This window comes from Bombina bombina, chromosome 1, assembly GCF_027579735.1.
Source record: "Bombina bombina isolate aBomBom1 chromosome 1, aBomBom1.pri, whole genome shotgun sequence".
Lineage (NCBI taxonomy): Eukaryota > Metazoa > Chordata > Amphibia > Anura > Bombinatoridae > Bombina > Bombina bombina.
In genome coordinates this window covers 533,410,354-533,427,097 of record NC_069499.1, presented here as the reverse complement: position 1 = coordinate 533,427,097, position 16,744 = coordinate 533,410,354, and the positions used below count along the sequence as shown (strand labels likewise).

Genomic DNA, 16,744 nt, shown 5'->3' with positions numbered 1-16,744 from the left:
AGCAATATCAGTCTTGATAAAGCTCAGTCTGGGGAAAAACGCATAGACTTTTATTCTACTTCAATCAAGTAGTGATTTGTGCCAGCTCTAAATCGTCAAAATATTTGCTGAATCTTTGAGGCCAAAAGACGACCAAACAAGAGGGAAGGTGCAATTTGGTGCTTTAAATAGGCACTTCAACGCGTTCAATCCCTAAATGCAAAGGTCAGCCTGTCATCTGTAGCGCTACAGTATCCTCTTTCAACAATTAATAGACTTTCCAGCATATAATCCTGATATCACGACAGCAAGTGATTGGACCAACAGGAGTCGCATCTTACCTCTCCTCCTAGAGGCGGAAAAGACTGCCGAGAGGAGTTACGGCATACATCGACAGGAGTTTCAACTTATTCCTCCTCCTAGACGCGGATCAGCCCGCCAAGAGGAGCTACATATTAACATCTTTATACACACCTCGGCCTGAGGTGTAAGGTACTTTGTATCCACGGTTGTAAATAACCGAAGATTGGCACATACACAACGTATGACTGTCTGAATCCCTATTTTTGTTTGGTATAAGGTGGACAATAGTTCATCCATAGTGTGATTTGTTAGTTGATTTATATCCACAGATGTTCAAATGATTATTAGACACAAGACACGTTTTATTTGTATACTAGATTGACTAGTTTAAATTGCTACTGTTTATGTTGCAACAGTGATTTTACTCGTAACAGGGAGACGTCCCTTATTAATTGATATATTAATATATTTTTTTTTACTTATTGGTATAGAATAAATACTGTTTTTTTATTTTTATTTTATATTTCAACATTTTTATATTTTTGATATAATATTGCCATAGCATTGTAATTGACATTTAATAGTCCGTGCTTGAAGCTCTACCTCTAAGACACACATTACTGTTATGGAGTCTATTATAGTACCCAGGAATTCCACCCTGGTACTTGGGATAAGAGAACTCTTTTTCAAGTTTATCTTCCATGCATGTCGTCCCTTAGGCTTGTTCTTCTTATCTTGCGATAGGAAGGCACCCTTGTCTCCGGTAGCTGTAGAAATAATGGAGTCCAGGCCTGCACTAAACAAAATCTTTCCCTTGAAGGGAAGAGAAAGGAGTCTGGACATATATCCACAGATCAACAGATCAAGACTTCAACCAGAGCGCCCGACAAGCTAGGACCGCAAAGCCAGAGGCCTTTGCATTTAGGCAAATACATTTGCATGTTTGCATCACAGATAAAATAATTAGCAATTCTCAGAGCTTTAATTCTGTCTTGAATATCCTCGAGTGGACACTCCACCTCAATGAGTTCCGACAAAGAGTTACACCAGTAGGTAGCCGCTCCGGCAACTGCAGCCGCCGGTTAAAACAAAAATCCTGTATGTTGAAACATCTTTCTCAGAAAGGTTTCCATTTTAGTATCCATCGGCTCTCTAAATGAAGAACTATCTTCAAGAGGTATAGTAGCACATTTAGCAAGCATAGAGATAGCACCATATATAGATAGCCTCACAAATCCAGTTGAGTACAGGACCAGGAACAACTTTTTAAAAGTAGACGAGGAGGAAAAAGAACCAATTCTTTACCATTCGTTCTTAATAATGTTCGCTATTTTAACCGGCACAGGAACAGTCAAAGGAACTTTCCTGTCTTCATAAACTATCTAATTTAGGTATCATAGGTTCTTCAGGCAGCGCGGCCTCTGGAACCTCTAACGTAGGCAGAACCTCCTTTAACAAAAAAACGCAAATGCTCAATTTTAAATCTAATGGATGGTTCCTCCGCAGCAGGAGGCTGAGATGCTAAGGAGAACGACCCAGAAAGTTCACCCTCTGAAGCTACAGAGGTTAACTCATCATCGGATAACTGGGACATAATAGCTAAATCCGATAAATATTTAGATGACCCCAGGTCAAGAGAGCTATGTGTAACCTTTTTCGTGCGTTTGTTAGAGCGAGGTAATGCACTGAGGGCCTCAGACAGCACCATTTCTAACTGCGCGGCAAAGTCCGCAAGAAGGCCCCCCCGGATGGAGGATTAGATGTGCTATGGGGAACTGCATGTGGAGTGGATAATGTAGCAAGGGTAGTAATCTCACGTCACGGGACGCCGAATCCTGAGGGGTAGACGGCTCATAGGGACTAAGAGTCTTAGCAGGCTTGTCTCCCTTCTTAGACTTTATAATGGTGTTAAGGCATGTGGAACATAATTGAGTGGGCGGGAAAACCACAGCCTCCTCACAATATAAACAGGTATAGTTTAGTACAAAAGGAGTACCTTCTAACATGTCAGTCGTCCATAGCTCAGGTTATACCCACAGGAGGACACAAATAAAAATGTTTTTATTATAGAAAGACTACACCTTTATACTCCCAGTGGCTGGGGCACTCACCACCTCCTAGACCCAGACAGTTAACAGAGGAAATGCTCTTCTCAGGTTCAAGTCTCAGCAGGAATGGAGGAAATGAACATAGACCACACCCGGTCACATGGAGTGCAAGACAGTACTTCCCCTGTTATTACAAGTACAGCAAGTAATAGGAGCTGTACAACACTTTCAAAAACGAAAGTGAAGCTTAAAAGTGAAACCTGTTTGTTCTAGCCAAACACACACAGTCTATCAGCCCAGGAAAAAAAAAATCACACAACGCAGCATGTAAATAATTAATACACTGATTAATTAACCCCAACTGTTCAATAAACCCCCTTCAGAGGATATTAACCCTGGATCCTATCAAGGTATAATAGAGCCACACTGTGACCCTGTTATAGCATTTTATGTGTAAAAATTTAAACTATCTTACCTCCAGGATCCATGCTGTGGAACAGAACACAACCTCTCAAGTGTGACGGTCTTATAGCAGCGCTCCTGACATGGACTCGAGTGAGAGAAAGCAGGCAGGCAAAGATTGACTGGTGTAATGAGGAAGTGGGAGGGATATTTAAACCTTTGGCTGGGGTGTCTTTGCATCCTCCTTGTGGCCAGGTGTTGTATTTCCCAACAGTAAGGAACGAAGCCGTGGACTCTCCCTATCTTAGGAAGGAAAATTTGTTTTTTTAAATGTAAAGCATTTATTGTCATAATAATAATAAAACTACTTTTTGATTTGATGCTTGGCAAAGCTTGTCCCTATGCTTTAAACTGTGGGGAAGTTATACATTCTATGATAATTTACATATAAATGTAATCACTTTTAACTTATTTTTGCATAAAAAAGGTTATGTTTATCTGCTGCACAGTTATGAACGTAACATAAAATGCTTGACATTAATATCCCTGTAAATATAATGTTGCGTCAAAAATATATGTAAATTGATGCTGCTGAATAGCACTTAAAGACTAATTTTAAACATATATTGGACTTATATTACATATAATAACACAATTTTAGTACAGTTAACAAATAAATAAAATAGTAACACCTTGCATGCACATTTTCATCAACAGCAAAAAAATGATGCACAAGAGGCGTTTAATCATTTCCAGGCCAAACACATTCTACTTTTTATTACACATATTACATTCTTAAATAAAAATGCGTCACATAACATTTTTGCATAGATATCTTACAATATACCAATTTAAAAAAGAATTATGAAACAGACCAGTAACAAAAATAAATTTTTTTCTTCATTAATAATTTTGTAACATTAACATACCACCATCATATAATACAAATAATATTTGTTTAATTCTTAAGACTTTTGTACAGCAAAAAAATGACAAAATAATATATTCATATATAAAAAGATTTTTAAAAAAAATTAAAAAAAAAAAGCAACCAAATAAAATTAAATTAAAAAAAATAAAATTCTGAAAGGAGAGCTATAAATTGGGCATTTCTGGGATATAGTAGAAATACCATAAAAGGCCTGAGAGAATATAATTGAGGGTCTCTCCATAAGCACTTGTTCGACACACCTGGCCAAAAAAATAAATAAAGTTTTTAAAAAGAAAAAGAACAAACACAAAAATTATAGTGCAAAATTAAATTCCTTCAAGCAGTGTTTTTGTTTTTTGTTTTTTTTAAATCTGAGAAGCATTCAGAATTTTACTAAACAACAATATATTTAGTTTTTCTTTTTTTTAAATAAGAGAAATCCTCTAAAATGACAAATTCAAATAAAAACAATGGCAAAAACGTGAGATATCCAGAACGATTTTGTTCATGAAATATCATGTTAGATTGCAAGATGTATACAGTTTAGTTAAATAGACCATAAACTGTTAATAGAGTAAGAAACTAATCAAAACTATGATCCAATCTTACCCAATTATTGTGACAGTTAGTGAATTATCTTGTTTTTCACAGATCGTAAATAGCAGGCTATGCTGTAAATCAGTTATTCTTTCTATTAATGCAGATTAGATGGGTCTCAGAAATTAACATTGTGTAACAAGTTATTAACAGACCATAATATATGTATGTTTGATAGCTAGCAGGACCTACTACAAGTGTACTATAAAGATTAACAAGACACCTTTATGAGATTAGAGGGAAGTAAACTGCCAAAACAGTACTATTTTAACATTTTTGACATTCAGACAACCATTAAAATTAAAAGTATGTCTTCAGAAGTCTCTTCATTATTATTATTTATACAATGCCAGCCAAGCTATCCAATCCAAGCCCAATTCTACACTATTGTGGTAGAATGTTTATTAATATTATTTAGACTACTACAGAAAGATAACCCTTCATAATAAATCAACAAGTGACATTCTAAAGTTTTTTTTTCTTTTCTTCAGATATAAGCTGAACATGGTAATGTTTAAAATAATGTACATATACAAAATGTTTCATCATTGCAAATACATTTTTGGAATCATTAAATAGTTCTGCATAAATGATAATTATTAAATGTCTTGCAAAGTTTTTTGTTGTTTTTTTCGCAAATGGTTACAGAATTTGTGAATTCAAGGCAGCCTGGATATAATGTATAGATTAGAAATGACAACAAAACTACTTATGAAAAATTATCACTGTTATAAAAAAAATTAAAACCATAATAACCAGTTTTTATTAAGTAATAACTTTTTTTCTGAATGGTTCTCAGTTTATTTTCCATATTTTATTTTTTTTTTAAAACTTTTTGCACACACAAAAATAGGCCTGAAAAGGAGTGTTTAAAATTGGTTCAACCATCACAATACCAGACAACGTTGCTGTTCATCCTGGTATTGTACAGGATATTGGAAAAGAAAATAGCTTCAGGCTTCTAAATTTCTAACTAGATAACTCCACTCATGGGGCTGAAAATAAGGCAGCAGAATTACCCCCTACTCATTAAATATCTGCTTACCAAGAATTACCAATAAGGGAATTACCAAAGAACACACTCACTCTTCTCTTTCATTCAACGGCGGGAAGCAGAGGGTCTCCATCTTCTCAACCCCTGTTCTCAATACAAGATTGAAAAAGTGCAACATTTATTGAATACTACACTAGGCTTGATCTTAAAGTGATCATTTTCAAGATTACACTTGGAATAGGGAGGGAAAGGGGTCTAGAGACCCCAGCAAGCAATGAGTGAATCCTTAATACATCGACAGCCTTCCCTTTACAAAATTTGTGAGGAGAGAACCAATGGGAAAGGGAAATGGGAGAAACTAGTAAGAAGATGAAAAAACTACTTGGATTGTTATTGTATAATCCCATTAGCTCCTCAGCACAATGGTTGGCCATTAAAGTACAATATTTTATTGGGAGCATAAGATGATGCAATAAAGCCACCCCTATATTCTGTCAGACTATGAATAGAAGATATGCATAAGGTTTACGTATGTTTTACAGTATGTAATTTGATCCTTGTTGCACATCCATAGGCAGTCACAATATGTATTATGTACTACAAGGAAATATGTTACCAACTGTTAAGAAAGGAAGGTCTACTTCAGTATTAACTGGAAAACTTACCAGACTACAATGTTTACCACTTTTTTTTCCAGCTAACTAAAACTTAAACTAAAGGGTACATGAATGAATGGAGAATATTTAAATGATACTAGCAAATATGGGTTTTATTTAAGTGTCGTCTTTAACTTATTTTTGGCAAATACATTTTTATATAAAAGCCAAAATGAGCAAGCACTCTTTAATTCCACAGAACTGCCTTCGGCATAATACTGAAATTGTAACTGCGGTCACAAAGATAAGAGCAGATATACAGGTTTTGGAAATAAAATACACTCCTGTTTGTGAAGTGCAAACAGCTGGGGTTATGTTACTATCATTGGTCAGAGTAAGGCTCCAAGACACACTACCGAAGAGATAAATTAATGCCTCACTAAATTACTAGCACTTTACCTGAGAGTTTCAAGGTATAAAAGCTTACTATTTAAGACTCTAAACTCACTTAGAATAATATGATGTGTCAATGATTCAAAATATTTTTCAAAATATATTAAAAGCATCACTTTTTTACTAATGTTAAATGAAGGTATATGCCATTAGTGTTTGTTTTTGTATTCACTAAGAAAGGACTTCTTAAAAATATAACATATAAACATTACTTAAAAAAAAAAAAGGCAGAAAATGGAAATGAAAATCAGATTTTGTTCACTCCATAGTACATATTCTCATGGGTATAATTTCACATTAAGAGAAGCAGATTCTTACAAAGTGCATGAAACAGCTCAGGGAGCACATCATATTAAAAAGTAAGGTTTTGTGAAACTCATTTTGAAGCAATTCCTCTTTTCAGAAGCATTTAAACTTGCAATAAAACAATTCAAATTGCTTTAAAATGGCATGTTTCGAGAGCCAAGAAAAGTTGAGAAAACTACCCTGTATAGTTTAAGACTAGACATAGAAAAGTTTTGGAGGTAAACAGTTAGAATTCAGTAAACTGGAAATGAATACTATATAATATTAATCTAGTAAAAGTGAAGACAAAATCTTATCAACTGTTGTATATCATGTACTGTATTTCTTGTTCATAGAGGATAGACTATATTATTTAATCTCTAGGTAAATGTGGTCATCTTAGTCTGGAAAGAGATTTCTAGGGCAAATGGTGTATACTTATAAATAACATTTTGAATAGAAGTACATTTGGCTTCAAAACATAAAACTCAGGTTAAATACTTGAATTATTCCCTGTACTACAATAGGAGTGGCCAACTCATGTCGCTAAAGCATATCAAGAGATTAGGCTATCAGGCTTCGCTACAAATGTATTCATCATATTGACATCATTTAGTTAACACGTTCAACTAGACTGAGCTTTAAAATCTGTAATTCAGTTACTGATGGCTGGAGTTGACTACCTCCTGTACTATGGCATGCACTAATCTTATATATTGTGATTTTTATATACCAAGGCAGCACTTATGACTTGTAAGAAACTGAATCATTATAAAAATGCTAAAATAAATTAATTTCTCCTGAACTTGCGGGATTATTTTAGGTTGTCCTGTTTTTCCATCTTGCACTGTGCAACAGCAGTAAAATAATTTCTAAGTTATGACAAGAAATGTTTCATTGTGGCTAATAAAAGGCTGTAATAACTGAAACTACCTATTATCATAACACAGGTAAAACTTGTGATTGACTCTGCAATGGGCACAAAGAAAACTTGATTAAATTCAAACTATTTGTGAAATTAGTAGTAGTTACTTGATTCTTTGTATCTTCTTTTTGGCAAATTGTAAAGATATTTAAAACAAACAAACAAAAAAAAAACCCTGTGCATATCTTCTATAGTTCTGAGCTTTGAGGGGACTGGGGTGTGAAATAATTATTTCATTTCTAAATTGCTAATTTTATTTAATTGAAAATATATAACCAAAAACCTTTTATTATAAAGGTTTTATGAATCCTGGTGTATGAATGTCCCTTGGCATTTATCACCATAATAAAAAATCCATCAGAATGGCCATACAAATTAGGAAAAATATATATATATATTTTTATATATATTGATATGCAGAAGCAGAGGACTACAAGGATTGTCGACAAGCAGTGCTTCAGGTATATATAAGTATGTTTTGCTTTTAAATCTTTGGAATCAAACATTTTCTTTCCTCCATTGTTAATAAGATGTTTTACATCACCTAAAATATGGTTAGGTTTTGGTCTCAGAGTCTATAAAATGTCAAATCTTTATCAACAATGAAATGAGAGGTCAAAATATTCTGCAAGAAAAGAATATTAGCCTTCAATATGCATGTTCCACATCTCAAATAGAAAGGGAAGTTTAAAACGGTTTAGCAGACAGATAGGCCTTATAATAAAGGTAATAGGCTAATCCAGCAGCTAAAGGCTCATGCCACAAGTGCCAAGGCTATTCATTCATTGATCTCTTCATTCTGTTTTAAGTCCCAAATATTTAAAGGTGTTTTGTGTTTTTGTGATTTTTTTTAGTACAGTTTTTTCTTTTTATTATTTTTATCTTTTTTTTTTTTAATTTTTTAATTTTTTTTTTGTTTTAACAGTCAAGGAGTCAAAACAAGATAAAAGAGGCCAGCTGGCTGGGGTAAGAGAGCTGCTTTCATCTAGACACCATGGGACCAAATGTGCAATTTTACTGGCGGCTTAGGGGTGGTCCCAGAATATACAAAATATACAACCTGTCCCCCACCACACCTACTTGAATTGACCGCTTGATATGGTTGGCTAGGAAGCCTTTGAAGTGAAAATTAATTAATAGCGGATGCAAATTGTATGTACATTGATATTTTTAATCCTGATTGATTCTGAAATCTAGAATGTAAAGGATTTCACGTGGGCAAATTGATGTTCTTCTTTAATCCCTGATATTACCAATATGAGGTCAAAATGGACATACTGCTTGTAATATCAACTGCAACCCTGTGGAAAACTAACACCAATGAACTATATAGATGGTAAAGCTTTGTTTACTTAATATTCTTATTGTTAAGAGAATTCTAATTCTATATTGACCTTGGTAAACAAAGTATCTGCTTTTAAACCACCAAAGGTAGAGTCTTACAAAGTCAATTTAGTTTAAGGTGTTCTTCAATATCCAATGTTGTATGGATGTACATATTTGGTTGTTTTTTTTTGTCGTTGTTAGACACTTAAACAAAAGATTTAGTAAAAAATGCAGCTGCTCTGGAAATAACATTACATTTCTAACTAGTTATATTGTTAGGTTTAAAAGTCAATGAACAAGAACATTTGGAAAGTTCAGTTGAAGAAGGCTTACAGCCATTAGTTAGGAGTCAAGCCTAAGTTGCTGGTCCAATCCAATCAAAAATAGTCTAGATGGAGTTAAACCAGTTATTTGTCCATGAAGAGGATATAATCGTACAAGGCTTCCCAATCAGCCTTTCAATAAACTAGAACTAAAATAGATCATTGTGAAAAATGATGAGGTCTTCAGCCTTTGGAAGCGCACACACCGGTGGCGGGGATACTCCAGTTTCAATAAACAAGGTCCCATTTCAGTCAGTGATAGCGGCTTATAGAAGTCCCTAGTGCATACCATGTGCTACAGTCAACAGAAGTAAAAAATAAATAAGTGTGGGAAGTTTTCTATTTATGTCCCTCCATCCATTAGTCCTAGTGAAATATTGACCAAACAATTGCAGAAATTGTTTACTTTTTTGTGACTCCACCTATTTTAGTGCCAGTAAGGCCTATGGCATTGAGTTAAAAGGGTTGTGAAACTCCAATAAAGAGGCAAAACCAAAGGGGACCCAAACCGTATGAGGATCTTATTTGAATTAGGAGTTTTCTAGATTAGGAGTGTTCCAACTGAAACATAAGCCAAAAGACTCATGGGATTTGGTTTTCTAGTTCAAAAATCCAACTTTTTTTTTAAAATGTATTTTAAAGGTTTAGTGCTACAAAGATGCAACTGGAAGGTGAGATTTTAGATCTTCTGAGTTGCAATAAAGTGAGTTCTTCAGAGCCCACTATCACTTCTGTCCACTTGCAGGAAGTCTTACTTTTATTTTCCATACTAACAGAGACAAATTGGACACATCTGTCCAAGATTTCATCCATTCTAAATTCTTCCAGTCTTCTCTCAATTAGACTGGTGAGCAGGGCATAACAGACAGTATCCTCTTCTATAAGTGAGCAAGTGACGGCATGTGAATAATCAATATGGAAATTGTGTACAGTTTTTACATGTGGCAATGTTCTATTTCTCCTGCTGCAACATTATGGGCATAACCAAGAATGTCCACTTTTACTCAATGGTATTCCCAATACTAAACAATCATTTTTCTCTTCAAAGTCCTCAGATATGTCGCTTCATGTGTAGAGCAAGGTGGTCAGACCTAGAAAAACACCTACAAGAGAAAAGCAGGAAAAGGAATTAACACTTTCCTTGTATTCTTAGATATCATTTTAAAATTCTAACACTTCAAATCATGTCATTGTAAAAGTCTATTTAATTAAATAATGAAATTTCACCTTGCATGAACTAGAGAGCTAACCTATATACTACTTTCTTACGTTTATGTTTTAAATGCAAACATATTGCTTTCTGGGAAAAAGTCATAATTATATGGTACAGTTTAAGCATATATAGCCTAAGATTAATCTGAGCAAACATTTGGATTTATTGTTTAGGCCCACAATCATGACTGCACAGTAGTTTTAAATTTGTACAATATAGTAACTGTTAACCATTACTAAAATGTGATTTTGTGAATTCCTAAGCAGTACTTTCATATTTATTCCCCATGACATTTACTCGTTTTTCAAGTCCCCATCTTTACTTTACTTGACATATTTTCCATTCAGAGCTGATTTCATTTTTGTATTTGACATAACTACCTGCCAGTTTTCCCCCTCCTATCCCCCAAAAGCTATTATCCCAGTGCCAGGGAGCCCCAGGAGCCTTACAATTAGGCCCTGGCATCCAGGTTTAGTGTCACATGCAACTTTTAATTGCATTCTATAATGTATGTGTGCAATATATATATATATATATATATATATATATATATATATATATATATATATATATATATATATATATATATATATACACACACACACAAAGACACAATACCTTAGTGTTTTTTACATTTATTTAAAGGCCTTTTTAGTGCTTTATACCACTCGTAGCAGTATGGGCAAGAATAAGAAATGGAAGTCCTAAGAAGCCTATCAATTTCAAAGGATAGGAAATGGCATATGGCTCACACCTAATTATAAGTCAACCTTTCCCAGCTTGACATGCTTAGTGAATCAGGGTCCATGTTTAGCTCTCCTCCATGTTAATTTCCACTGGTTTGCTAGTGCAACATTTTCTTTGTTTCAATTAATCTACAATATTTGATTGTTCGAGAAAGATTACAGAACTGAGACTAGGATTTGGGTCATTCCTTGTAGCCAAGAATCACTGCTAATAATGCACAACATAAAAACCCGAACATTCAAATCTAAAAATGGATACAAATAATTGAATCAGCCCTTATAAGTAATGCACATCAGAGTCAATGCCTTTAATAACTTGCAAATACATTTTTTTGAAGAAAATGTATGGATTTTAAATGATTTTTTTAAAAACATTTTGTTAACTCCTTAATGACCATGACGTACCCTGTACATCACTGGTCATTAAGGGTTTTCTTGTTTATAATAGTGCTATAATACCTCCCTCCAGGACACCAGAAATAGCCATTAGTAATGCAATCCCAACAGAAAGTTCAGTCACGTTCTTAAGGGGTTAATAATGTTTTTTTGTAAAACAGCTTGTTAATTTTTCCCCCTTTTCATGTAATTTAGCTCTGAAATTGAGCACTTTCTAATAGTCAGAATATGAAACGCACCCTGCGGACTTCTCAAGGCCAACTCTGCTACATATATGTACCTAATTGGCTTTATCGGATAACAACTGCTAAAAAAATAACTTTATACTAGGGGTGGGCATTTAGATCTTTTGTTAGGATGCAAATGCGGGAGAAGGAAGACGCTCATGGAATTTGGCCCTTTTAAGAGACGCATTTATTCTTGTGAAAGTTCAACACACTCTGATCTGTCTTGCAATTGTTTACTGTTCCTTTAAGGCCATGCATTAAACTTTAATTAAAAAAAAACATACTATTCAATTTTATTCTGACAAAAATGTAGCAGTTTCCATTATAAACAGATCTGCCCCACTTAAAAGAAGCCAATTCCATAGCGGGAAAAAGTATCACTGAAGTGAATAAATTAAAGGGACAGGGGTAGATTTATCATACCCCGGGCGGACATAATTCGCTATAGCGAATCATGTCTACCCTGCATCGCTAAATGCCAACAGCATACGCTGTCTGCATTTAACAAAGTACAAGCAGTTCTAAATGAACTGCTTGTGCAATGCCGCCCCCTGCAGATTCGTGGCCGCTAGCAGGGGGTGTCAATCAACCCGAATGATAATAAATAAAATAGACTATTTCAAAGAAGAATTACACATTAAATATGTTCTTCATAGATAAAACATTTAGATATAAAATAAAATAATAAATCTATCTCCAAATCATTATTCCTTTAAGTTTATGATGTGTATTTATAAAATATAGAATATGGAATAAAGAGTTATAAATTAAATTAACTTAGATAGGAAATGAGTACCACAGCTTATGGTTCCACCAAGACCATATAGAGTACAGCATTTTCAAAATCCATAAGTACAGCTGACAGATGGGAACATTTGTACACTATATTTGAAGTGGTGCTCTTGGTTGGGGAAAAAACAAACATATGTCAACCTTTTAAAAGTGCTTTTCTTCATCTAGCCATCTACCCAGATCATTAATGTTCAATTTTGAATTCACCGAATTATTTTTGTTCGCACAATTACAAATATGATTATTTCAAAAGTGATCTCTTAATGTCTGAATTTTTTTATCATGCATGTCACACACACTGTTGATTTAGGGGATGCACGGTGCATAAATGTTCCCTCCTGTGAGTGTTTCTGTGGGTGTCTGTGTTTATGTCTTTGTACTTTGGTTTGTTTCTCTAGGAGTGTGTATGCATTTTTTTTCTCTGTGGGTCTATCTGTGAGGGTGGGTGTGTATATCTTTGTGCATTTTCTGTGGATGTCTGTGAGGGTGTGTGCATATGTCTTTGAGCTTTTTCTATGGGTGTTTGTATGTTTGTCTTTGTGTATTTTCTCTGGATGCCTCTGTGAGGGTGGGTGTGTATGTCTGTTTTCTGTTGATGTCTCTGTGAGTGTGTGTATGTATGTCTGTGTATTCGGTGGATGTCTCAGTGAGGGTGTGTGTATGTAGTGATTATTCACAACTTTCTACAGACTTTGAGACTAATGAGACCTTTCCGGAAGTCACCTAATCCACCATTTAACCTTTAAATTATTGTTTAGACAGTTCAGGGCCCTTCTTTTCAGCCACTGCATGCCGTTGGCATCATTTAGTTGGCATCTTCCTTTACAAAAAGATAATCAGAACTCCATATTTTGTTTTCTAAATCTCCTTTTTTAACAAAACTGTAGTCTACCTCATTACTTGTCAGGTCAATGTAAACAAGGGCTGAGTGTGTTTCTTTGCATGTCTGCTAGAGTGTCTAGATGTGAATCCTTATGTGTGAGTGTGTGTGTGTTTCAGTGTATGAGTGTGTCTGTATGCTACTACCTTTACAACATTTCCAAGTTTAAATAGACACTTAAGAATAAAGTGCATATACGTTTTAGTCACTTGGTCAAAAATTGCACATGTCAAATGGGGGGGGCGCCCTGATCAATGGTTAAGTCAGGGGCCCCAAAATTTCTAGTGGCGGCCCTGCCCCCACCACTTGAGCCCTGGTACCACTGCACCAATTCGTAAAGGTATTTTACAGCAAAATAATTCAAATGTATGTTGCCATGTTTTGTTTTAACCTTTTTTCATTAACAATGCAATTCTGAGCTTAAGGTACCATAAAAAACTTATAACAACTCTCAGACATTAAATGCAATCTTAGGTTTGTAAAATAACTAATTTTTCATCAAATTGTGAAATGTGCCCTCAACTTAATGAGTTGGTATAGTTTTGCTTTAATATTTAAAGGCAGATTGCATATAAAAAATAAATAAATCATAAAACAAAAAGTAGACGGTTGGTGCAGAACTGTGGACCAGAAATTCAAATGCATTTTAAGAAGATCAATACATCGGTTTAATTTGTTATTTGTACCACTTGTCTAAAAATTATGGTAAGGTCTTCAAATTAAAAATGGTTCATACAGGGAGTGCAGAATTATTAGGCAAATGAGTATTTTGACCACATCATCCTCTTTATGCATGTTGTCTTACTCCAAGCTGTATAGGCTCGAAAGCCTACTACCAATTAAGTATATTAGGTGATGTGCATCTCTGTAATGAGAAGGGGTGTGGTCTAATGACATCAACACCCTATATCAGGTGTGCATAATTATTAGGCAACTTCCTTTCCTTTGGCAAAATGGGTCAAAAGAAGGACTTGACAGGCTCAGAAAAGTAAAAAATAGTGAGATATCTTGCAGAGGGATGCAGCACTCTTAAAATTGCAAAGCTTCTGAAGCGTGATCATCGAACAATCAAGCGTTTCATTCAAAATAGTCAACAGGGTCGCAAGAAGCGTGTGGAAAAACCAAGGCGCAAAATAACTGCCCATGAACTGAGAAAAGTCAAGCGTGCAGCTGCCAAGATGCCACTTGCCACCAGTTTGGCCATATTTCAGAGCTGCAACATCACTGGAGTGCCCAAAAGCACAAGGTGTGCAATACTCAGAGACATGGCCAAGGTAAGAAAGGCTGAAAGACGGCCACCACTGAACAAGACACACAAGCTGAAACGTCAAGACTGGGCCAAGAAATATCTCAAGACTGATTTTTCTAAGGTTTTATGGACTGATGAAATGAGAGTGAGTCTTGATGGGCCAGATGGATGGGCCCGTGGCTGGATTGGTAAAGGGCAGAGAGCTCCAGTCCGACTCAGACGCCAGCAAGGTGGAGGTGGAGTACTGGTTTGGGCTGGTATCATCAAAGATGAGCTTGTGGGGCCTTTTCGGGTTGAGGATGGAGTCAAGCTCAACTCCCAGTCCTACTGCCAGTTTCTGGAAGACACCTTCTTCAAGCAGTGGTACAGGAAGAAGTCTGCATCCTTCAAGAAAAACATGATTTTCATGCAGGACAATGCTCCATCACACGCGTCCAAGTACTCCACAGCGTGGCTGGCAAGAAAGGGTATAAAAGAAGAAAATCTAATGACATGGCCTCCTTGTTCACCTGATCTGAACCCCATTGAGAACCTGTGGTCCATCATCAAATGTGAGATTTACAAGGAGGGAAAACAGTACACCTCTCTGAACAGTGTCTGGGAGGCTGTGGTTGCTGCTGCACGCAATGTTGATGGTGAACAGATCAAAACACTGACAGAATCCATGGATGGCAGGCTTTTGAGTGTCCTTGCAAAGAAAGGTGGCTATATTGGTCACTGATTTGTTTTTGTTTTGTTTTTGAATGTCAGAAATGTATATTTGTGAATGTTGAGATGTTATATTGGTTTCACTGGTAAAAATAAATAATTGAAATGGGTATATATTTGTTTTTTGTTAAGTTGCCTAATAATTATGCACAGTAATAGTCACCTGCACACACAGATATCCCCCTAAAATAGCTATAACTAAAAACAAACTAAAAACTACTTCCAAAACTATTCAGCTTTGATATTAATGAGTTTTTTGGGTTCATTGAGAACATGGTTGTTGTTCAATAATAAAATTAATCCTCAAAAATACAACTTGCCTAATAATTCTGCACTCCCTGTATATTGCACGCACAGTTATTTATCAGTAATCCTGAATTCTCTTCAAAGCAAAAATGTCATCTTCCTCCAACCTGATCCTAGGTTGTTGCAAATGAATGTTTGATTATTTACCTCTCTCTTTCTTACACCCCTGAGCCTTATGTTTTTTTTTCTGTTTTCCTGAACATCTGTTGTTGATCCATTAGCCTCAGCCTGAGAGCTTTCACATCCCTTAATGCTTTCTCTGAAAGACTGAGTTTCATGGGCTTAGCTACAAGAATATGGGCTTACAACCCCCACTTCTAAAAGGCCAATGGTTTCATTAAAATGTCAGTCAACAGGGTGCTGACTTTATTGTCAGTTAAAGGGACACTGAACTCAAAAAAATTATTTTGTGATTCAGATAGAGCATGCAATTTTAAGCAACTTTGTAATTTACTCCTTTTATCAATTTTTCTTAATTCTCTTGCTGTCTTTATTTGAAAAAGAAGACATCTAGGCTAAGGAGCCAGACAATTTTTGGTTCAGACCTTGGACAGCACTTGTTTATTGGTGGGTGAATTTATCCACCAATCAGCAAGAACAACCCAGGTTGTTCACCCCAAATGGGCCGGCTTCTAAACTTACATTCTTGCTTTTCAAATAAAGATACAAAGAGAATGAAAAAAATGATAATAGGAGTAAATTAGAAAGTTGCTTAAAATTGCATGCTCTATCTGAATCATGAAAGAAAAAAAATTGGGTTCAGTGTCCGTTTAAGTAATGATCAGAATATTTGCAGAAAAATAAGCATTGCCACTGTATCAGCTATAGTTTTAGTTTAAACTAAGTTTCTGTTTAAATTCCATTATTCAAAGTTGCATCATTTTGAAATAAAAAAAATGTAATGGGCAGTTTTGCAGCTATTACTAGTATGTGCAAATTACAATTAAATTTGTCAAGTCGTTTTTATAATGTAGTGCTGTTTGTGACAAAAAATGTAATTGGGATTTTGGTCAATACTACACCAGACATAGCTAAATGTATTTTCATGAAATGTAGCGTGTGGAT

General features: G+C 35.2%; 1 protein-coding gene across 1 annotated transcript in view; it reads right to left on the bottom strand.

Annotated features, from left to right (window-relative positions):
* Nucleotides 1–3,481: 3,481 nt before the first annotated feature.
* KLF7 (KLF transcription factor 7) overlaps nucleotides 3,482–16,744 on the bottom strand; it is a 203,277-nt gene continuing 190,014 nt past the window's right edge. Inside the window, exon 4 of the mRNA XM_053698640.1 lies at nucleotides 3,482–10,265. Coding sequence (XP_053554615.1) covers nucleotides 10,214–10,265 — 52 coding nt within the window. The 3' untranslated portion in view covers nucleotides 3,482–10,213. The remainder of the gene's footprint in view (nucleotides 10,266–16,744) is intronic.